Here is a 25,160-nt window from a genome sequence, read left to right on the forward strand (position 1 = left end):
CTTATACGAGAAACAGCTTACAACTAAACATAACAATCTGTAATAGATAATACATAATGCATAAGTTATTGGAACAATGATAAACTTATACAATCATACCCCCCACCGTGAGGGACTGAGCTTGTGAAAGCATTTGTTTTGAAAACTAAAGAAATAATTTAATTAATTTACTAATTAAGTCTAAACTAACTAAACACTCTTAAAGACGGACATTAACCGCCCACCGTAACACAAGGTAGAAACAAGAACGAAAAGAAATCTATGAATAACAAAAATTAAACCAATTTATCAGAATGCTTATCACTTAGGTAGGAAACAAAGCTTGTTAACAGGACGTTTCAACAATTTATCCTTGCATTTAATAGTAACTACACGCGTGACATTATCCTTGCCTGGATGTTTTTGAACTATTCTACCGAGAATCCATTTTGTTGGTGGCAAATTATCCTCCCTAATTATAACTATATCATCAACATCAGGTTCGGATTTTTTTATGGTCCACTTATACCTCTTATCTAAATTTAATAAATAATCTTTGGACCATCTACGCCAAAAATCATTAGTAATCTTTTGAACTAATTTCCATCTACTTGTTAAATTTACATTTTCAGCATGATTAATGTAATAACTATCACAAACATTAACAAGAGGTTCTCCTACCAGGAAATGGCCGGGTGTCAAGGGGAGAGGGTCTACCGGATTGTCACTTAACTGACTCAATGGTCGTGAATTCAGACAAGACTCTATTTGTACCAACACTGTGGTCATCTCCTCATAGGTTAGAGTATGATTACCTATCACCTTCTTAAAATGTGTCTTTGCCGAGCGAACCCCAGCCTCCCAAATTCCACCAAAATTTGGGCTTAAAGGAGGTATGTAATGAAACGTTGTACCCTCCATTGCCAAAACATCCGCAATTTCTTGAGGGACTTTTGATTTGGTTGTATGGAATATTTCTCGCAGCTCTTTATCAGCACCGACAAAGTTTGTGCCGTTATCGCAATGTAGATCAGTGCAACGTCCTCGTCGACCAACGAATCTACGAAATGCAGCGATGAAGCCTTTTGAAGTTAAGTCAGACACTGCTTCTATATGAATGGCACGAGTCACCATACACACGAAAAGGCAAATATAACCTTTATAGGATTTGCCTCCCCTACCAGGAGAGATTCGGAAATTTATGGGACCCGCATAGTCTACACCTGATGACTTAAAAACCTTACTTGGCTGCAACCGCACTTCTGGTAATTGACCCATCAGAGGAGTGGTTTTGCGTTGGGAGTATCGTATACATGTGACACAACGGCGAAAACATTTTTTAACTAACTGCCTGGCATGTATTACCCAAAACCTACTTCTGAGGTAATTGAGCATTGCTTGAGGTCCGCCATGCATTGTTGAGATATGAGCGTCCTGTACGATGACCTGGGTAAGATGACTTACGTCAGGCATCACTATGGGATGTTTCTCGTCGTAACTCAACTTAGATAAAGTTATTCGACCACCTACTCTCAAAAGTCCCATTCCATCTAAAAACGGGTTGAGAATGTGCAGTTCATTTTTCTTCTGTACATGACCTCCAGACTTTAGTTGCCTGATTTCCTCTTTAAATTTTAATGCCTGAACTTGTTTAATGCAACCTAGTAAAGAATCATTAATTTCCCTTGCAGTAATGAACTCCGGATGTTTCTTTCTTTCGTGCGCTTTTAATTTTAAATTTAAAAATCTATTAACATATGACACAATTCTTAACATTTTGTTCAGAGACGAATATTTACTCCAAAATAAATTGTTTTCTTCTTGCTTGAAACGTTGATTTGCGTCCACTTTCTTCAACGCAACTAAGGTCTTGATTTCCCCAGTTTTGCACGCTCTGACTTCTTCTTGTGTGCTGTATTCTGTTATTGGATAATTGATCAATGGTTGATGAAGAAATGTAGGTCCCTTCCACCAAAGCATCTCTCTCTTTAAGTCTGAAGGTTGCAATCCTCTGGAAGCACAGTCTGCGGGGTTAAGTTTTGTTCCAACATGATTGAACTGATTACTGTCTAGAATGTTAAGAATTTCTGATACTCTATTACTTACAAAAGTTGTCCACCTAGACGGCAATCCTCGCAACCATGCTAGGACAATGGTTGAATCAGACCATGCGTGAAGCTTTTCTTTAGGCACAGCCATAACTTGTGCAACTTCATGCAGCAATTTTGTAGCCAGGACTGCACCGCACAATTCTATTCTAGGAATTGATAACTCCTTCTCAATCGGCGTCTCTTTTGTTTTCGAGGCTAGGAGATGTACGTGAACATCACCCTTTTCGTTTACTGAACGAGAGAACACAACCCCAGCGTAAGCTGTTTGGGAAGCGTCTGCAAACGCGTGCAATTCGACTTCACAATCTTGAGTAAAATGTAGCCACCTTGGAATTAAGATGGTTTTCAGCTCAGTGAGTTGTGATCTGTATTTTAGCCATTCATTTAGCAAATCTACAGGAAGCTCATCGTCCCAAGCCAAACCTGACTTCCACAGTTTTTGAATGAATACCTTAGCAGTCACGACAACGGGCGCGATCCAGCCCATTGGATCGTATAGCCGAGCAATGTCGGACAACACTTGACGCTTTGTTGGTAATTTGTCAACTTCCGGCAAATCTACCGTGTACTGAAACTCGTCAGAATCTCTGTTCCAACAAATGCCCAAAACTTTAACCATTTTGTCTGCCTTAATGGGAATAGATGGAGCTGAACTCTGATTGTCTTGGTCAATGTACTGCAATAAGGCTCTACTGTTGCTGCTCCACTTCTGTAATTGAAAACCTCCTGCCTGCATAAGCTTATTCATTCCCTTATAAATTTCAATTGCCTCCTCTTCAGTTTGACAGCCCGTCATGAGATCGTCGATATAAAAATCCTTTATCGTTATTTCCGATGCGGTTGGATAATTGAGACGCTCGTCCTCTGCCAACCGTTGCAGAGACTTTACGGCCAAATGAGGTGCGCATGCCGTTCCAAAGGTGAGTGTGAGCAACTCGTACTGACCCAGAGGTTCATCGGGGTTGAATCTCCATAAGATCCTTTGGAAACGCGTGTCCTCATCATTAAGGCGCACTTGCCTGTACATTTTGATTAAATCTGCAACGATACATATAGGAAATATACGCCACCTCATCAGAATGTGTCTCAGATCTTGTTGTAGTTTGGGCCCGACATGAAGATTGTCGTTAAGAGATACGCCGTTCTTACCTTTGCAAGAGGCATCGAAGACAACTCGTACTTTGGTAGTTTCCTTATCTTCCCTTACAACGGCGTGATGTGGAAAATATACTGCCTTTGGCTCGACCATTTCGTCCTTTATTTCGATCATATGATTTAAATCCAGATACTCTTGCATTACCTTGCAATATTCTTCCTTAAAATTTGGATTCCTTTGAAGTTTCTTTTCCAAATAATAAAATCTTTTCTCTGCTATCTCCTTTAATCCTCCGTATTGACATTGTGGATCATCGCTCTTAAAAGGTAATCTGACCACAAATCTTCCTTCTTCATTCCTGAAAGTAGTTGAGTCGTAAAATTCTTCGCATTTTTCTTCTGTTTTAGTAAGTTTCTTTTGAATCAAGTTTGGTTCATTTTCTAACTCCCAGAATTGTTTTAATAAAAAATCTTCTCTTACTTGAACGTGTAGGCTTACCATTTTTCTGACACCAGTTGAAGGTACTTGGGATACCTTCCCTGAAATGATCCACCCAAAGATGGTGTTTTGAGCTAATAAGTGTCCCTTTGGGTGTTTGATAATGTCATTCAAGAGGACTTCGCCATACACTTCAGCTCCTAGTAAAATATCAATTCTACCAGGTGATTTGAATCCTGGGTCAGCTAGTGATAGGTTCTCAATATCTAGCCAATCAGGTGACGAGATTTTGTTGGTGGGTAATCGAGAAATAAGGGATTTTAATACATATGCAGAAATTTGAATAGACTTACTTGGATCCCTACGCGACTCTATTTGGAAAGAAACCATGTGCTTTATACGCAATCGACCATCCCCTATACCTGACACGCAGCCACTAACTGACACTCGCTTAAGCCCTAATGTTTGTACTGTTTGCTCTGTGACAAAAGAGGCCTGTGAGCCTTGGTCGATCAAGGCGCGTAGAACACAGAATTGACCGCTGTCAGAAGATGCTCTCACAATTGCCGTCGCCAAAAGAACGTCGGCCAATCCGACGACTGTTTCTTCCCTTGCAAAATTGGCAACGATATTCACCCTTTGATTGGGTGATGAAGGTTGACTGTTTCCTTGATTAGGTTGCTTTGATTGTGTGAATGTGTGGTTGTTCTCTGTTGTGTTTGTGAACCCTTGTTGTATTTCTCTTTCCTGATGAAGCAAAGAGTGATGTCGTTTACCACATCTACGACAGCTTGTTGTGTAACGACATTTCTTAACTGAATGGGTGGGTGCTAGACAGTTAAAACAAAGAGATTTTTTCTGTAAGTATTCTTGTCTCTCTTGCGGCGCTAGTTGTCCAAATCCCTTGCACTGATAGAGGAAATGATCTCCTGAACACATGATACATTGATATTTCTTAGCGTCATCATGAACTGCGAATGATTTAATTTTCTCTATACGTTTTGCATTGTTGTGAGGAGTTTTAGACATTTGTTTGCTACTATCAATCATTTCCAGTGTCCTAAACCGTGACTCTAGGAATACTTCTAATTCATCCCATTTAGTCAATGTGTCAGATGAAACACCACTGACAGTTATCTCCCACTGGCGGAGTGACTCGTGATCTAGTTTGGAGACGACTAGGAAAACGAGAATTGCGTCCCACTCTTTGGTTTCAATTCCCAAGTTGTTGAGAGACGTGATACACGATGTTGTTCCATCTAGCAAACATCTTATGGAGTAGGCAGATTCGCTGGTGATATGCTTTTGAGTGAATAAACTCTTGAGAATAGCATTACAATTGTACCTTTTGTTATTATATCTGTTTGTTAGTTTTTTCCATGCCGCGCTGTAGTTAAGTTCAGTTGTTGGTAAATTTCGAATGAGCGCTTCCGCATCACCCGATAAAGTGCTCTTTAAATAATGCAATTTTTCAACGGCTGACAAATTCCGATTGTTGTGAATAAGTGAGCAAAAAAGATCGTAAAATTGTTGCCATTCTTCGTATTTTCCACTGAATTTAGGTAACTCTATTTTAGGAAGTTTGACATCACTGGACTTAGACTCTTTAACCACCGACTGTGGTGGCAATGCTTGTGATTTGTCACGACGAATCATGGCATGAATAGCTTCTTTCAAACAGCCTTTGTAATAAGTATAGGTTTCTTCAAACGTATCGTACGTGCCTTTCGTAAAGTAGTCAAGACTAGAGCTTTGGCTTTCATTTGCTGTTCCAATAATATGCCAATGAGTCTCCGTAAACTCCTTCCACAAGCTTTCAACTATTTCCAACCTTGTTTCTAAATAACCTCTTGTGACCCTTTCCTTAGGACTTTTTCTGTAATTAGCCTCAGCTCGATTTAATTTCGTAAGTCTTTCCTGTTGAATGGCAATTGATTTTTCCACACTCATATTGTCAGTTGTGAGAAATTTAATTCAATGAGATAGGTAATTATTCTAAGTCGATGGAATATATTTGTTGAAAATCTGCTAAGTCAATGAAGCAATCATCGAAATCTTTCTAAGTCTTTTTAAAACTTAACACTTCAAAATTTTTTGGGCATGGATTCCCCGTCTGTGCACTTATTAGTGAATTATTCTAAGTCCTTGAATTTACTTTAAAATTTTACAAGTTCAAATAATATCAGTAATTTTATAAGTTAATTTACTCACAGTTTTAGGGTCCAAATTCACTTTGATTTATTAGCACTCAACTCACCGCTACCACATAGAAACTTTATCTTCTTATATCTGTTGTCCTTTTGAATGTCCCGGGTTTCGGCACCAAATTTTTGTTGAATACACTATCTACGTTCACAATGAAACACACACAAACACTTCTATTTATTTATTATCCACCGCCGTGACAAAAATTTAGCGAACACCTAACATATTTTTTTTTTTTTTTTTTTGCGCCCAAGCAAGGGAATGGGCTACCCTCCGGGATAACGACGGGAGGGAGGTGGTGAATGCTCATGCATACCAACGCAGCCTAAGTCTGCGTTGGTTATGTGGGACTCACGTGAAACCTAGGTGCCTACCCACTAAACACCACCTGCAGTTGGCTTTGGGCAGGTGCCCTCTAAGCCTTCATCGAAGGCGACCTTCTCATGGGGAGAGAGAGGCGCAAGTGGCACTCCCTATGGAGTTTCCGCTGGGCACCTAACATAGTAATACTAAGCCTTACACCCAATACACAAAGCACAATCATAGTCCGTTTTAATCTATAGCTAGCGCCATCTAGGCATCTAGGACGTAAACTTTATTGACAGACTCACAGAGTCTGTGAACTGTGTGGAGGTTTACCTGACATGAATTTCAACAGGCTTAGAGGGCACCAAGGGAGCCGATTCCCTTGCTTGGGCGCAAAAAAAAAAAAAAAAATTAAATTGATTCTTTCCCACAAGCACACAGCCGGTCTGAGGTTCGAGTCTCCTTAGGAGACGCCCCGCGACTGTTGTTGCGTAGTCTTTGCGGCCTCCACGGCCCACGTCCTACTTCGCTGTGAAAGCCAGGGCTGCTAACAGCACAGAGGAGGTTTTAGTCGGTATGGGGCGTCCGCTTACGTGGACACTCGAGTCCGACATATTACGTAATTACGTAACAGTATTTCCTCCTCTCAAAAAAAAAATATTATTCTGCATTGTTAAAGTGTTGTTAAATAATTCCGAGAATGTATATTTGAAAGTTAAAAGTTATAATTGTAAAAATCTGTGCATAATACAGTGGTTTGTGTTGGAATTCTGTTTTAATTTTCCCTGATTTCTTTACAATATATAAAAATACACGTAAATAATTCCATACGTCCAATTACCTCATCAGATTAAATAGTTAATGATCTAATCCTTGCAATTTAAATGACTTTGTATATAATGAGTGGAATTCTTACACAAATTGTTCCTCAGTTGTTTTACTGTGCTGTGGCACATTTGTATACAGGTCACATGTTGGGTGAACATTTGTGCCGAGACCGCTCCGATTTATATCAGCCTCATAAACATTGTTGTCATAAAAATTTCTTTGTAACTTATGTTATACATTGGCCTTACATTGGTGTCGATGATAATTTATTTCAACTAACATCTCAAAAATTTAATTCCTTATACTTCAACTGTCTATTATATTGTTTTTTTTTTTTTTCATTTCAAAATGTGATTTGTCAATTCCCAGTGTGATCTGTTAATAAAATTAGATCCGATGATGGAGTTAATTATAAAATAATAATTATAAATTAATTAAATAATGAAGATGCTTTTGCATACAAAAAGTATTATTTAGTGAATTGTGGCTTATGAACAATACTACAAATTGTCATTGAAACGTTTTAATGCTAAGTATTTCATGTATAGTGACAAGATAGTTGGGCGTGTTGGGTATAACAAACCAAATGCAATAGGAATCAAAATAGCAGCATCAAACTAATCTGGGGATGAAGCCGAAAGGTATCGGAACTCCTTAATAGAGCCAAATTTCCTAGTTATGTTTGGTCTCATTAGAATTGTTATGAAAAGTACTCTTTCTGCATAATAAAAGGCATAAAAAAGCATTTATTTTCTCAAAATTGATTCCTTTACAATTCTTTTCGATGTCATTTCTAAAATACGAGATACTACTACCGCTTCGGAAACAAATGGCGATCTGAGAGAGAGGAAGCGGCGCAAGAAACTCTCCCAGCATTCTTTTTTCTGCGCTCTTTTTAATGAAATATATAATATTGTACTCTCATAGCTATTGCTTATTGTCAGATCACTTAAATATTCAGCTGTGGAGTGTTAGGATAGATTACAACAGAGCTGTTTTTTATTGAACAATTAAATTTATTTATAGATAATGCCTGACCAGTGGCTGGGACTGGGAACCGCTCACTCGTGTCCCCAGCAGACAGGAGTGCAGACAGGCTCGTGCGCATCATATGAGCCTACCTTACTGATCGCTTCTTCCGATATCCCCATCAGGTCTGGTATGCCACAGGGTTCAGTCCTCTCTCCCACTCTATTCCCAGTTTGACAGTTTTGAGTGACATTCCCAAGTTTCCGAGTGTCCAGCTCGCTTAGTACGCTGACAATATGGCACTCTACTTTGGCTCCAACCTCTCAACCTTGAGCAAGAACATTAAAGTGCTTCAAGCCACCATCGATGAACTAGGTTCAGAAAATGGCGGATTGAAGTGAACCCACCAAGAGTGCAGCGGTACTCTTCAGTAACGCGAATAGCATACGCGCTAAAAAAACAACCGACCAACATTATTAAATTGTATGACACTTGACAAAACACCCATTCTTTGGCTGAAGGATTACAAATGCTTAGGAGTCACGTTCAACAGCAATATGAACTTCAAGACACATATCGATACGGTATGCAATAGAGCCTGATTTTTCCTCAGTCACTTTTATCCACTTGTGTGTGGGCGAAGCAAACTTCCGCTCAAACACAAAGTGATGCTGTACAAAACCATCGTACGGCCCATACTATCATACGCAAGCGTCGTATTCGCGCACACCCGACCGAGCTACTTACACCGTTTCCAAGTAGTTCAAAATAAATTCATGCGCACGGCAACCGGAGTCCCGTGGTTCATCTGAAACGTGGACTTTCACCGCGATCTTGAGCTTCCGTCGATAGCTCAACACTTTAAAGAGATCTCGCGACGCTTCTTTGACAAGGCACCTAACCATCCCAACATCTTGGTTAGGATGGCATGTGGGTACACTCCGCTTCACCATAGTCTCAACCCACTAACACATCCCCGGCACGTCACGGTAGACCCTGATGACGACATCACCATCGCGAATGCGACGCCAACACAAACACGGACACATACACACCGCCTTCGCAGGCGTAGGCGCGGTCAACCGCCGCGAACCACTGGCACTTGTCACCCTGACGATGGCCAGCGGCCAGCAAGCTAGATAAACCACACATTCTTTTATTACCCGACGACACGTTAGTCCTCGTCCTGTAATCGTTTCACTCCACTCACACACGGACTGACTGACGGACTGACATACACCACTTACACAATCACAAACACACTCTACAAACCGACACAAACAGAAACATATATGCACACAAACATTTACATACGTACAAACATACATAGAAACATTCATAAACACTTAATACACACTTACATACATTACACAAAACATCACCACACTCGCAGGCGAGTGTGTTCTTGTCATCTTTCATCTTTATTTCATCTTCATTTTTATTCTCTCTCCTTCCCACAAGCACACAGCCGGTCCGAGGTTCGAGTCTCCTTAGGAGACGCCCCGCGACTGCTATTGCGTTGTCTTTGCGGCCTCCACGGCCCACGTCCTATGTCACTGTAAAAGCCTTCATGTTTTTAGTCTGTATCGGGTGTACACTTGAGTCCGACATATTGGGCCCCGTTTCGGGGCTCAAATACGTAACAGTATTTTCATCCTCTCGAAAAATAAAAAATTTGATTATTCTGCATTGTTAGTGTTAAGTATTGTTAAATAATTCCGAGAGTTTAAAAGTGAAAGTTAAAAGTTATACTTGGAAAAATCTGTACATAATACAGTGGTTTGTGTTGGAATTCTGTTTTAATTTTCCCTGACTGCTTTACAATTGTATAAAAATACACGTAAATAATTCCATACATCAAATTACCTCATCAGATTAAATAGTTAATGATCTAATCCTTGCAATTTTAATGACTTTGATTATAATGAGTGGAATTCTTGCAAAAATTGTTCCTTAGTTGTTTTACTGTGCTGTAGCGGCACATTTGTATACAGGTCACGTGTTGGGTGAACATGGGTGCCGAGACCGCTCCGATTTATATCAGCCTCATAAACATTGTTGTAATAAAAATTGCCTTGTAACTTATGTTATACTTTGGCTTTACATTGGTGTTGATGATAATTTATTTCAACTGACATCTCAAAAATTTAATTCCTTATACTTCAACTGTCTATTATATTGTTTTTTTTTTCATTTCAAAGTGTGATTTGTCAATTCCCAGTGTGAGCTGTTAATAAAATTAGATCCGATGATGAGTTAATTATAAAATAATAATTATAAATGAATTAAATAATGAAGATGCTTTTGCATACAAAAAGTATTAATTAGTGAAGTGTGGCTTATGAAAAATACTACAAATTGCCATTGAAACGTTTTATTGTTAAGTATTTCATGTATATATATGTATAGACAAGATAGTTGGGCGGGTATAACAAACCAAATGCAAAAGGAATCAAAATAGCAGCATCAAACTAATCTGGGGATGAAGCCGAAAGGTATCGGAACTCCTTAATAGAGCCAAATTTCCTAGTTATGTTTGATCTCATTAGATTTGTAATGAAAAGCATAATAAAAGGCATAAAAAGGCATTAATTTTCTCAAAATTGATTCCTTTACAATTATTTTCGATGTCATTTCTAACATACTAGATACTACTACCGCTTCGGAAACAAATGGCGATCTGAGAGAGAGGAAGCGGCGCAAGAAACTCTCCCAGCATTATTTTTTTTGCGCTCTTTTTAATGAAATATATAATATTGTACTGTCATTGCTATTGCTATTAAAAAAATCATAATCTTGTCCCGGGCTGTCCGATCACTTAAATATTCAGCTGTGGAGTGGTAGGATAGATTATGACAGAGCCATTTCTTTATAAAACATTTAAATTTATTTATAGATAATGCCTGAACAGTGGCTGGGACTTTATTATAAAAGTGTACACATTTACCCGTAATATTATTATGTATCTTATGAAGCCTACTAGAATTAGTTACAAGTAATCCCTTATTTCTAGTGTTATAATAATTAAAATCACTGTTAAGAGCAAAAAGGTGACGATTTTTGTGAACGTATATTACACTGTCATAAATGTACTGACAATGAACAGTCATAAATATACATAGTATGTACATAATATACATCTTTATGTATAAATTTGTATGTAAATATGTAGCTTAATAGTGTAAAATATAAAAAATACTGACATTCAAACTTTTGTATACTTCATAACAGGCAACTAAAAAGCTTAAAAATTTCTTACATCGTTTTGAAGTTGAATGTATTTAGTATTGACATAACATAATACAATGTAAAAAACTTATTGAATTTCGCAAATTTATTTTTACCATGGAACTTCTAAATGTTGTCACATAATATAATATATTCTGTTTTGTTACGTCGTCTTTAAATATAGGTATGTATGTTATGAGGAAAATTGCACGTACATTTATATGCTGTAATATACTTTCATTTTAAATTATTAAATTTGTGAACGATAAAATCATAATTTATTATAATTTCATTCACATAATTTGCACTCTAAAGGCTAAGCTGCAAGTTTGGTGAATACAACTAAAAATTAGTCGTTACAACTCTACGCGGCTCCACATTTGTACTGTGACCCAGGCCACGTTCAAACGTTGGTCTAACTTTCCACAAAAACGAACAGATTGTCATTATCCGGAATTACGCTTGAATAATGCATAAGCTACTACTTCGAAATTCGAATTAAATCCCAATCTATATTGAACATAGAAGCTGCGGAAAATATAACGCTTGGAGAGAATATAAATGAAATATTTCCTTGCATATCTGATAATTATTATAGATCTTTTATGTGCTATATGTGCTGTATATAATTTATTTACATCTAAAGTCAATTTCCTAATATGTAGAAGAAGCCACAACCTGAGAGTTGAACAAAGCCTACAAGATTTATGAAAGATACGACACTCGAACGGTTCACTCAGTGGAATAGCGCTCGCACGGAACGCTCGCGGGTTCGCGTCCCGCATCTTTCATACATTTTGTTTTCAAATTTAATATGTGTAATTAATCCCAGAAGTGAGATTGATCACTTTAAAAAAAATATCATTTTTTTTTGAAAGAGCGACATCTCAATTCAATTTCCTAAAATGTAAATATTAGGATTGAGCAGGTTATCAACTGTAAAGTAGATACTGTAGATGAAACGAAAACCTGAGAGTTGAACAAGACATACAATATCTATCAAAGATACGTCACTCTAACGGTTGGCTCAGCGGAAGAGCGAGAGCGATCGCACGGATCACGCGGGTTCGAGTCCCGCATCGTTCATAAATTTTGTGTTAAAATTTAATTTGTGTAACTAATCCTATAAGTGAGATTTATCAATTTAAATAAAATAACAAATTGTTTATTATAACATGTCTAATTTTTCTCTTCAATAATTTATTATCGTCATCATTATCTTCAGGTTCTCGTTGGTGAGTGATCCTCACGGTCGTGGTAATGACATTGTGTCCTAAGGCTGGATATTATTATGGAAATTTTTAACTGTTTTCAGGTTCGCCAAAACTTATTACATAATGACATAAATATTGTCTCTTTTAATATATGTTTTATTGGTGTTGATCACAGATTGATATTAAGAACAATTAAAATATTATATTGTATAATAATAGTGATGCGAAATATTATAAAAAACTAAGACAAATAGATTAAAACTTACTTCTCATAGCTTTAATAAAAAATCATTACAGGTAAACATAAAAACAAGCTGGATTACATAAATCACTTCAAGTATTAACAGAGATTTCAACTAAGAGTTTGGCGAGTCAACATCTCAACAGGAAGCCTCGTATAGAGGCGAAACAAGTGTCGAATTGTTGAAAGACAAATATTGGCAGAATTAACACTTAAGAAAATTCAAAATATTTGGATAATTATGGATCTCCGCAAAGTAACGCCTACTTCAATAAATTTTCAGAGATTTCAACAGAACAGAAACTATCTATTCAATATTTACGTTCGAAGCTCTAACCCGAATTCAATGATACCTGTGGTAATTAATGACGCTAAATATTTCGACATCTATTTGTGAAATTACAAGAATCCAGGGCTATATAATAACCATGGGGTTTAAATATTATAGAAAAAAAAACACGTTTTTAAGGTTTACACGCCATGAAGATAATAATCGGTTAATATGCAAATTGTTTCACCTGATTCCTGCCGCCAATTTCCACCTTCGCACGACACGCCACATGTTAGGATATCATCCCCACCATCTGGATGTGTGGTGGTCCTCCAAGGAGCTTTCTTCCATGTACTATAAAGCTGTGTAATGAACTTCTTTGTGTAGTGTTTCCGGGACGATATGACATGGGTAACTTCAAAAAAAGCGCGTACATCTTCCTTAATGGCCGGCAACGCTCTTGTGATTCCTCTGGTGTTGCAATAGAATGTAGACGGTGGTGATCACTTAACACTAGGTAGGACCCGTACGTTCGTTTGTCCTCCTTTTCCATAAAACGAAATAACATTGACCGCAAAATTAAAATAAATAATTTGGAATATTCTACATATTTTTAAAATAAAAAATAAATAAATCAGAAATAATATGCTTGTAAGTATAATAAGATCACAATCCAACCTTTTACAAAAGCAGCCTAATTGGTTGTTCAATAATTTATAAAAGAAAAATTGGACATTGATAAATTTTAATCAGTCGCCGTAACTTTCAGTATTTAAATTATTAGCGATATAACTCAACCTGGAAATAATTTTGAATTGAATGAAAATAAGACTAACCTGATGTTTAGCAGATCATAAAAATTATACATATGTCTGTTTGAATATATAAAATTATATATTGTGAATGTGAATCGTGATAAACCAACACGTGAAGTATATTTTTCCAATATCATAAAGATATATAGTAATTTAAAGCAGCGACTGGGATACTTTTGGACAATTGCCATTTTTGAAAACAAAGATTATCATATTTTAATACAAATTAATTTTATGTTACAATGTGGAAAATGTAAAATAATTAAAGTTGTTATGTTGCTGTGCTTCTAAAAGCCCATTTAGTTTCAGATAAAGTTACATACTAAGTATTTACTTAGTATATAACTGTTAGCTAATGCATTATTTGCTAATACTTTACTATAGTACCAGTGGGAGGCTCCTTTGCTCATGCCGGCTAGATTATGGGTACGACAACGGCGCTTATTTCTACCGTGAAGCACTAATGTGTAAGCATTATTGCGTTTTGGTTTGAAGGGCGACGTAGCTAGTTAAATTATTGGGCAAATGAGACTTAATATCTTATGTTTCATGGTAAAGAGAGCAATTGTAGTGCTGCTCAGAGTTTTTGGGTTTTTCAAGAATCCTGAGCGGCACTGCAATATAATGCGCAGGGCGTACCAGTACCATCAGCTGAACGTCCTGCTTGTCTCATCCCTAATTATCATAAAATTAAAATACATAATAAACATGCAAATATATATACCAAAAATTGTACATTTAAAGATTAAAAAAAATTTATTCTGTGAAAGTAAATTGAAATGGTTTGAGTGCTAAGCTAATTTTATTGAAGAACATCAAAGGACGGAAACAATACAAAAAATATTTCTGCGTCGTTTGCTTAACTTACTCAGGTTTTTTGAATGAGCTTTTCAATACTCTTCGAGTTTAAGTCGCCGAAAAGATTGTGATCACTTGGCGTTACGTAGAGACTTCGCTTCATTGTGAGTCTTCTACCACATTTATCACGGGGAATGTTTCGAAGAGCTGTATCACCTGATTCCTGCCGCTGAATTCCACCTTCGCACGACAAACCACAAGTTAGGATATCATCTCCACCATCTGGATATGTGACGGTCCTCCACAGTACAATTTTTAAGCAAATTTCTTCCACGTACCTACTACAAAGCTGTGGAATGAGCTTCCTTGTGCGGGACGATACGACATGGGTACCTTCAAAAAAATGCGCGCACAACTTCCTTAAAGGCCGGAAACGCTACTCTGATTTCTCTGGTGTTGCAGGAGAATGTGGGTGGCGGTGATCACTTAACACCAGGTGACCCGTACAACTGTCCTCCTTTATCCATAAAAAAAGAGTTATACATAATATTATTATTATGTAAGTTAGTTATACATAATGTTATTATTATAGAGTGTAAACATGCCATGTCTGTTCATAAATACTTTTATGTGAAAACATTAAAATAAAAAATTGTTTGTTTATGCGCGCCTTTTTTCAGAAACTACTAAGACAATTGAAATGAATGCCTTGTTTCAATTCAGTAGCTGAAAAAAAAGTAAAGGTTAATACGAATTTAATAATAATACGTTAAAAAGGCTTCCGAGTATATTCTTTGTATCGCTACGCTCTCCTTGGCGTAATATCCAATGAAATGCAATAAAAATTTGCATTTCTTGTAAAAGTCGTTTGTCAATAGTTCAATAGAATGTCGTGAAAACTTTTACTGACTATACTATTATTACTTTCTTGAAAGATATTTTGTATAGAAAGTTGTAAATGATACTCTTTTCTCTTTATTAAGTATAAAGATGTAATATGTTCTTATTGTAGCAAGCTAAAAGAAAGTAAAGTTGTGTATTCGCAATATTCTATTAATTTTCGATATTCAAATGTTGAACTGAAAAAATTCAACAAAAGAAATAATCAGTACATTTTAAGCTATGAATAATCATTTTACCACAGGTGGGAAGGTTTAAATTTAATAATAAATGCCTACTGTTATTAATTACAGAACAGTATTATTGAAATTGTTGCAATTTTAACATTGATGGGCACCGTTTTATGAACCACTTTATAGATAGATTTGTGACTCTCTAAGCCATATTATGCTGTTTTAAATTATATAAAAAGTTGAATAAGAATTCATAACATCAAAGAAACCTATTTCTCGTAAGCTGTAACGTAAACTGTAGTAATTGAGTTTAGATTGCTTCATAGATTACCACTACCTGCCTACGGACTGAAAGTGATAATTCAACTTTAATTTAAATAAAACTGTTACGCTAATTCCAAAAAATGTTTATCAATATCAAGTCATGCTTACTTTTAATAAACGAAATTTAAAGTATTGTATTCTATTAATATTTCATTAGTGTTAAGGTATTTAAATATTTTCCTAGTTATTTCTATGACAGAAAATTATACGATGATTAGTTTCTTCATTACCACCGGTAATACGCTTTTGCAATTACATTGAAACTTTTTCCCCATTTTATGATAAAAACCTAAGTTTTATCATTATAATCACATACAAGCCTTAGGCTCATAAGCAATTTAATTTAACTTAATTTACTAAGTAAAGTAAAACTAAGAATGTGTTCTTTAGCACTTTTCATACTGTCTCTATTAAGGGGAAGGCACTATGTTCTTGTGTTCTTTACACTAAGTACATGTTAGTTTCACTATTCACTACACTATATTACGCTAGATTTTCACTACACTAACTCAAAAGGTGTAGTTCTTTTGAGTCTTCTTACTGGGTTCGTATTGTCGAGGAGCTCGATAGCCATCACATGATGTTGAAGTCTTAGCAAATGAGTGTCTGCATATTTATGAATAATTTTTTCGACTAAATCGACCTCAAGGTCACGATGAAGGTCGACGTATCTTATATACCACGGGGCATTTACAATACCACGGAGAACCTTATTCTGAAAGCGTTGTATAATTTGTAAATTTATTTGTTTGGTACAACACGAGTTGAATACTATAAGTCAACTGTGTCACACTGGCACAACATTGAAACTGTTATTCCATTTGCATTGTGAGGATGATAATGTTGATGAATATGATCCAAGGTTTGCATGCAAGTTTATTTTTTAAAGCAAATTGTTTCAAACTAAAATTGGATCAATTCTAAAGCTTAGTTATGTATCAGGTATCAGGTGGTATTATAAATTTGTATGTTCTTATAATATTATCTATATTCCAAGTATGAGCTATTCTGAAAATGCTTGAATCCAATTATGAATGTGCGATCACCATTAGTTCAGTCACAGTTCAGGCACTTATTAAATTTTAATATAGTTAGTGCTATTACATAAAATGATTACAAGCATATTAGTATTAACTATAGATAAGGCACACAAGAACATAATTCGCGACCAAAATTCCCTTCTTTGCAAACCAATAAAAATGAGCCACGTAACAAATTAATGAATGTAATAGTATTGATTTAAAAACTTGATATCATTAAAAATAGGAGAAAGAACATTAAAGTTGAATTTGATTCACTGGCCGTTGATTGTATAACAGGCAGCTTTGCTCTATCTACTGTAAGAAAAGAACAGAAATTATTTCTGTTCTATTTTTGCGAAATTCTGCTATTGGCTATGAGCCAAGTTCTTACAAATTATGCAGAAAATAGCTGGTTCAGGAACAAGTTGGTGCTCATTTATGAGAAATCACCACTTACATGTGAGATGTATTTTTTCCCCTACAATAATAATTACAGTTTTTCAGTAGCTTCAATTTATCAAAGACGTGCTCTGTCTGTCAGGTGTACGTAACAAACTAACCAACTGACCTAGTGAAGGTGACACTGTTTAGAGCTTACTGTTAATGTATCTATAGTTGAGAGTAATTGTATTATAATATTGTACTTTATTCGCATTTAATTGTTATTTTAACTGGGTTTATACTTTTAATTATTATTTTTCGGAAAATGACTCAAAACGATGAAAATAAGGAGAATAATATTGAATGTAAATAAAAAATATAAAAAAACCTTAAGATTTTAATATCCTTTCATATTATTAGTATACGTGGGAAAAATAAAATGATACAAAAAGTAAAATTAAAATAGAACGATATAGAAAATTACTTACTTACATAATATATAAGTCTAAATATGGTCTCTTGCTGTTAGACAATCGATAAAAACAGACCAGGAATAATAGTTTAGTGTGCGTGAAAGCTACGTCTTACACTCGCGATTTGTATGACACTTTGTGTTAGTATGCGTGAATTGCTCAAAATAGAGGATTGTTCTAAACTCAATTCTACAGCTGTCGCAGTCTATCTAGACGTATTAATGATCTAAGATTACTTTTGTCAATAAGATTTAAGTAAATTGCATCAAATATTATTTAATTTAATATTTATGGTTTAAAAGTTCTATATCAATTTTAGCACCTTACTTAACTCTTGTCTTGATATTGATTTTTACTTTAATGTTTGTAGTTACATACTTGTAAAATTATTTAACAATTAAATTCTCATTTTCCAGATCTCTAGAGTAACATGAATTCAAAATTACATGAAAACCACACATTATTATAGAAATAAGAATACCATATTACACAAACTATCACAATGTCACCGTTTAAAGGATACTTTGATAAAGTTCGTTTGGAAAGCAGCCTTTGTTTTTTTAGGATATGTTTTTCTTACATATTGGGGCATCACTAAGAGAACGAAAATTTTTAAACCTTATCACCTATAAGCATAAGATATTATATTATCATTTTTATCAATATATCAACCAAACTAATTTAAACGTTTTTTGTATTAATCAATATTACTAAACTTATATTTAAAGTCAAAGTCAAATAAACTTTATTCAATTTAAGATAAAGCTAGGTGCTTTTGAATTGTAACTATAAATATTTCTTTAAATATCTGAATCGGTAGATACTAGGTATTCCGAACATATGGTAATATGTTCGGAAAAAGTAGGTGTCGTGAGAAGAACATACAAGAAACTCAATAATATTATGGAATCATATTCTTAAGAAATGCTTGAAATTAATATATATCGCACAAACTCCAATATTATAATTCATTGAGTATTTTAAGAATACGCAGAAGGCATGAAAATCAGAAGAATACAGACAGATTCCACATTTGTAGGTAATTTTATTCGCGTGTAATGAAATGGAAACTTTGATAAATAATGCTCTAGTGATTGCTCATTTAATCCTAATGTGACGTGTGTGTTGTATCTAAATGGAAAACCTTTTATGCATGGAAAATCAGATCAAAATAAGAAGATTATATTTTCACAAAAATGATACAAATATCGATGTAGAATAATGAAGAACACACATGAACAATAATTTGATAAAATTGGTCCTAAGTATTATGATCAAAGTTGAAATATGACCTGGAGGTGACTAACTAAACTTAACAATTATGTAAATACCTACTCGTTACCTTACGAGCCTTTTTTTACTTAAAATAAGTAGCGCAGCAGTGAGGGTTATCACTTTAAAATAATTAATATTATGCACTCATTATGGTTGAGCAGGTTATCAACTGTAAAGTAGAGCCATAACCGGAAAGTTTAAAAAAAGACCAACCAAGAGTTACGCATCCTGCGTCACGCGGACGGTTGGCTCAGTTGTTTGAAGCGCTTGGACGTGACCCAAGAGGCACCGGTTCAAATACAAAAAAAAAATGTAAAAATAAATAAAATTATATTAGTAAAATAATTTTTACTCTAAAGTGCATTTGAAATATAGAGTGTTTCCTAAATTTAATACTGTTTGACCTAATATTATTATTATCAATCTCACACACCTCTTGAAGACTAGAAAATTATTTTGATGATTTTAAAAATGTCATCCTTATGTACATACATACGGAATAATCTTACTTTGATTGTTTCACTTGATGGAAGGGCTAACTTAAATAATATAGGACTCCTAACTTAAATATTATATATATAATCTTTTATAGTATTTCCAGACTTTTATATTCTATATTATACCCTGAAATTAGTTTCCTAAAAAGCGATTTCCCGCTCTACGACTAACGATGACAAACACTTTAGTTCTGTTGTCAATATATTTATGTAAATTCAGTATTTTTGTTACTTACAATGATTTAATATCAATATAATATAGATATAGGTTATATTATACTAAAGAGCTTTACTGTCAATGCGCTGCGTCGCATTAACCGCAAAACTTCGACTGTGACTTATATTAGACAAGTGTAGTTTACTAGGGTTGCTAACTTTCGAAACAGTAATTATGTCTCTCTTGATCGTATAGAATACCTAGCTTATATGTATCAGTTATATAATTAATATCGATCAGTGATATAAAATCGAATTGTTTTATTAATTTATTGATAAGTTTAGTTTTGTTGGTTTTCGAACATCCCTACACGAAAATTATGGTTATATGCTCGTTGAAACTAGGACACGAAAGGGGAAGGAAGATTGGAAAACATTCAGAATGTTGTCACATTATTCTAATTTACAAACAGCTCACAACACAGACTTAGCTCATAGATTTTGTATATTATATCCTGGCGCTCAGTTCCGCTTAGCGGATCTAAATTAGCTTTCTGTTGTAGAAAAACCACAATCGCTTGATAAGTACTGCTCTGAGCTCTACAGTCTTGTACCTAATATTATAAGTTATAAAGCTTAAACGTCTCTACAAATATTAATAGAACCTCATGTAATAATAACGATATATGATACAATGATCTAATAGATTGAAATTTGAAGAATTCACGTGTGTGCTACTCGTTATTTCACACGCAAAGATATCATTTGCGTGTTAATATTATTTCTTCGTAATACTCCATAGTCTCTCGATTGTGTCGATAATATTGTGTAATTGAGGAAGCTCCAAATATTTGGTTCTATCAATTACTTAAAGCATTTATATATTGAAGGTTTTTTTGTGAGATAGAACTGACGAAGGAGGCCACAAAGTCAAAGTATTTAAAGAGTGGTGTAATATTATAGTCAAGTAGAGACGACAGAAATTCTTAAGAAAATACTTGCATGAAGCTGATCAGGTGTAGAAGCTGTAAGACAAGCATCCTAACTCCTTAGTGACACTTTGTCCTGGAGTTTACAAAGCTTGTTTACTTTTACAACTATTGTTTATTAATTATTGGTTTAGGTATTTAAAATGAAATAGGTGATTTATTATAAATTAACTAAAGTACCGATCATTTGATAACTGATTTTTGTTTTATATAATTTTTATAAGGAATACTACTCTCTCCTAGATTTTGTTGAAGGATGATTTGAAAGTAAGTAGGTACTGAAATATGCTTTTAGTTTGACCTAAGAATATTCAAACAGGTGACATAGATATTGCAATGCTGTTGTAATTTTATTTTGTTTTTTTTTTTCTACTTAAATCTTCTTGAGCTAAATATTTTAAAATTAAATTGGAATTAATTTGGATTAAAAATTAAACAGGGTTACTAATTAACATTAACAGAATAAAGAACTAAAGGTCATGAAATAATTGAAATAAGATTGAACTACTGTAGTTATTATCTAACATATAGGTTGTACAATATTTCAGAGTAATGTGTTTTGTTGTTTTGATATTAAAAGCGCTACAAAATAATCGTTGTTATAACCTTGAAGTATTAAATTTCTTCCTTTACATCGTGCCGTTTTATTGCATGAATAAACTTTACGACATTCTATACCTGACAGCTCTCGAACCTTCGACATAAAGGATGACACAACTTTTATTGTTATAGTTTAATTTCATGTTGATTTTGTTTGTTATACTCAATACATAAAATACTGAGCTGCTTAGGATATCTCATCAACAATTAAGTTTCAGTAATCATTGTGATTGGTATAATTCACACTAGAAGCATTAAACTCATAAGTGATTCTTCGTGGGTTAATATGAACAAAATTATTTCGATCTTACGATTTTTGCAATACCAGTACACTATTTGGACATTAGCCAAAAGTAACAGAATGCATTTTGTTTGGCTAAAAGTTGACCGAACATCGCGTTGCGGTTGAACACAATAAATTGTGAGTGGCGATGACAATTTAATTTAAGGTAACATGTACGCTCATATTTTGTACTCCTCTTCTATAATAAAATATTTTAATCATATAAATGCATCGTTTCCTAAAATAAAATTTCAACGGTTTTTCAAACTTGTTAAAATACAAACATTTTTATACAGCTTTTTCAATTTGTAGTTTAATTATGGGAGTTATTTATGATGAAACGGCCAGCTTTTCCGTCTGATGTAAAGTGGAATCATCTGATTGAATCGCCTGACCTGGCGTAGCACCGCCATCTGAAGAATTGAGGTATTATGCCTTATCCATAATTTACAAGCACTGGGTAACAACACCGGGACCGACATGATTGAGACTGCAGTTCAGAAGAAATAGGTGTGGTTTTAGTATTTTCACAGACGAACCTAACATATTCCAATTTAATTACTTTTATTCAAATTCACTTATTAAACGTCTAAAACTACCACCCATTCAAAATAGACTGCCTCAGACCTGAGAAGGATGGCTGCAAGAAACTCAAACACAGTTACTTTTCTCCGACTACGATTATATATATTGACACGAGAGTGGGTCAGAGATTGGAAAATAATAGAGAGCTGAAGGAACGAGTATTTATTTGTGTTCACTTTTCCAAACTTGCACTTCGCCGGTCTGCCGCTGTTCCGATGCCTTCAGCAGATCACAGCGCTTTCTCCTCACTGGATCACTTTCCAATACTTTTCACTACTTCTTCTTCTCCTCCTTCTTTTCCTTTTTACTTTCAAGTCTGAACTAGAACTACCGTAGGCCACGCTTTGTACGGCTTATATTATACCCCCGAGTCTGTTCTATTTTTAAAATGATTCTCTTACATTCCATCTTTAAATTTAAATTGTACTAGAAATTTCTTTCAACTTTTTTTATCCTGCTTACACGTTTTCCATTCTTTTCTCTCTGTTCAATTTGATCCTGAACTCACTGGAAATTTCCTTTTATATTTCAAAATCTAAAAATTCCTTACACTGGTAGGTATTGAACCCGGGTCTCCAGAGTTTGAAGTAAACACTTTTCCGCTGAGCTACGAATATAGTTCACGGAGTTGTCAAAATTATCAGCGCCTTGAAGTTTGACAAATCTCGTCATGTATGTCGAAGCGTTGCTACTTGACAATATGTACTGCATTAATATAAACGCGCCATTACCTTAAGATTGCGAATATGATATGTTGAAACTGCGTGTTTTTTTTTAATAAGCTTTTATCTATCATTTATTATATAAGAATAAAAATGTATTACAAGTAACAATTTCGACTAACAAAACAATGTTTTTATATGATAACTAGCTGACCCGGCAAACGTTGTTTTGCCATATAAAGTATAATTCACGCGATAGTTTTATAAGTAATAAAATATTGCCTATATTATAGCCTGTACATCATTTTGTTCTATTGTCAATAGTTTTTGCAGCGCACGCAAAAATAGGTTTTCAATTTTACACCTTGTGTTACAAAATAGCAATTTTATTACGGATCCCTAATTTTGAAAAAAAAACATAGCCTTCCTCGATAAATGGACTACCTAACACTGAAAGAATCATTCAAATCGGACCAGTAGTACCAGAGATTAGCGCGTTCAAACAAACAAACAAACAAACAAACAAACAAACACTGCAGCTTTATATATTATTATAGATTATAGATATATATGAAAATTTTGGGCAAAAAATATTTTCTTATTTTTTTTATGACTACAATAATCATTTTTGATGGAAGAGGTGGAAGCTTTATCATATAGTAAAAAAATCAACATTCAAGCACAACTTAAATCAAAAGATTCAAGTCTTGTTACGTTATGTTTCACTGTGAGAATATTCTAGTGGAAGACACATATATATCTATCTATAGCCGAACTATATTTTCACAGACTGACATCTGAATATTTGATACGAACTGAAAGGTATCGGGCCAATATTGTTGAAGTAATGGACTAGCAACGAACATGAAATGCTTGCATAGAATCACAGAACCACTGCTAACACTTTTGTCAATAATAAATCAAATATACTTAAATTCTTTGAAAAAATGTTTACTTACAAAACGTTTTTCATGTAAAAATATAAAACTCAAAATTTTAATATTCATTTAGATCATAAATTGACATTTCTGTCACACACATACAGACGTAGGGACGCCTACGACGAATAGTCAGGGAAGCTTCCTAGGACCTTAAGACGTCGACATCTGATGAAAACTAGATTTTCGAAAAATTGAGTAAAAAACATTCCCGAATTCTTTAATTTTCTTAGCGGGAAGTTAAAAATGATAGAATGAGTACCAATATTTGTATGCTCACATAATTCCTCTACGAGCTTACAATAATGCTGGAAGACTTATTTTGTTTAAATTTGTTTAAATTAATATAATATTTATATTGCATGATATATAAATATATAAAACAGCGTAATTTTATACAATATCTTTAATGTGGTCAATAACAAAAGGCCCTAATTTATTCCGAAAGCATAAATAGAAAAAAGGACCGCTGCCGCAAAAATGACAGTGACAGCTGACTCTTACCGACGCGGACGTAACATTTGTACTATCAGAAAACATATCGAGACAATATTTTTATACGTTACTTAAAGCACTAAAAGTCTACCCAAATGTTTATTTTTCGTTATACTTTCATATTTTGATTGTGAAGGTCGCCGTCGGTCGTTAGTTTGTATAATATGGTAACATAATTAACTATTAAACAATTGCATTTACCATTACGCTTTAGTTTTTATTTGAAGTTTGACAATAATTTTCAATTTGAGATTGTATAATTATTATATTTATTTTATTTTATTTGGGAAACTTTCAGCCATTTTTACAAAATATTACACAACAAATAGAATAATAAATGTTAATTACAAGCTTCCACATATGTTTTTAGATTTCTTAAGCTCAGACTAAATATAACACCAATAAAAATAATAACAGTTTGCGCCGAGCGCTCGTTGTGTACGGTTGACAACTTAATTTATATACCTAGTTACCTACAAAGTTTAGCAATATGGTGTTAAAAAAATGTACAACGTGTAATCGAAATATTACAAAAAAATCTCCTGGCTTGGAATGTAGCAGGTGTAATAAAGTGGTGCACGCTGATCCTGCTTGCTGCAAGTTATCCAACAAACAAATTAACACGCTACGGCACTCAACAGGGATTGAATGGAGCTGCGAAGACTGCCTACAGAATATGACCCGTAGGTCTTCATTCTTAATTCCGGATGACGATGCGGGCAAGGAGTCAGATACGGGACATACCATCCATACAAAACCTATGATAGATACGAAGAAGCTGATCAACGACATTAGCCGTGGAATTTTGCCGAGTTGCTGTTTTAACTGGAGAATGGGTGGACGGATTTTCATGATTTTTAATTTGTTAGATTTGTCTCCTTCCCTAATAGCAAAATAATGTAAAAACA

General features: G+C 34.6%; 1 protein-coding gene across 1 annotated transcript; it reads right to left on the bottom strand.

Annotated features, from left to right (window-relative positions):
• Positions 1-300: 300 nt before the first annotated feature.
• On the bottom strand, positions 301-5,574 carry LOC126965567 (uncharacterized). The gene has a single exon (XM_050809203.1). The coding sequence runs from the start codon at positions 5,572-5,574 to the stop codon at positions 301-303; it is 5,274 nt and encodes a 1,757-aa protein (XP_050665160.1).
• Positions 5,575-25,160: the final 19,586 nt, after the last annotated feature.

This window comes from Leptidea sinapis, chromosome 8, assembly GCF_905404315.1.
Source record: "Leptidea sinapis chromosome 8, ilLepSina1.1, whole genome shotgun sequence".
NCBI classification, from domain to species: Eukaryota; Metazoa; Arthropoda; class Insecta; order Lepidoptera; family Pieridae; genus Leptidea; species Leptidea sinapis.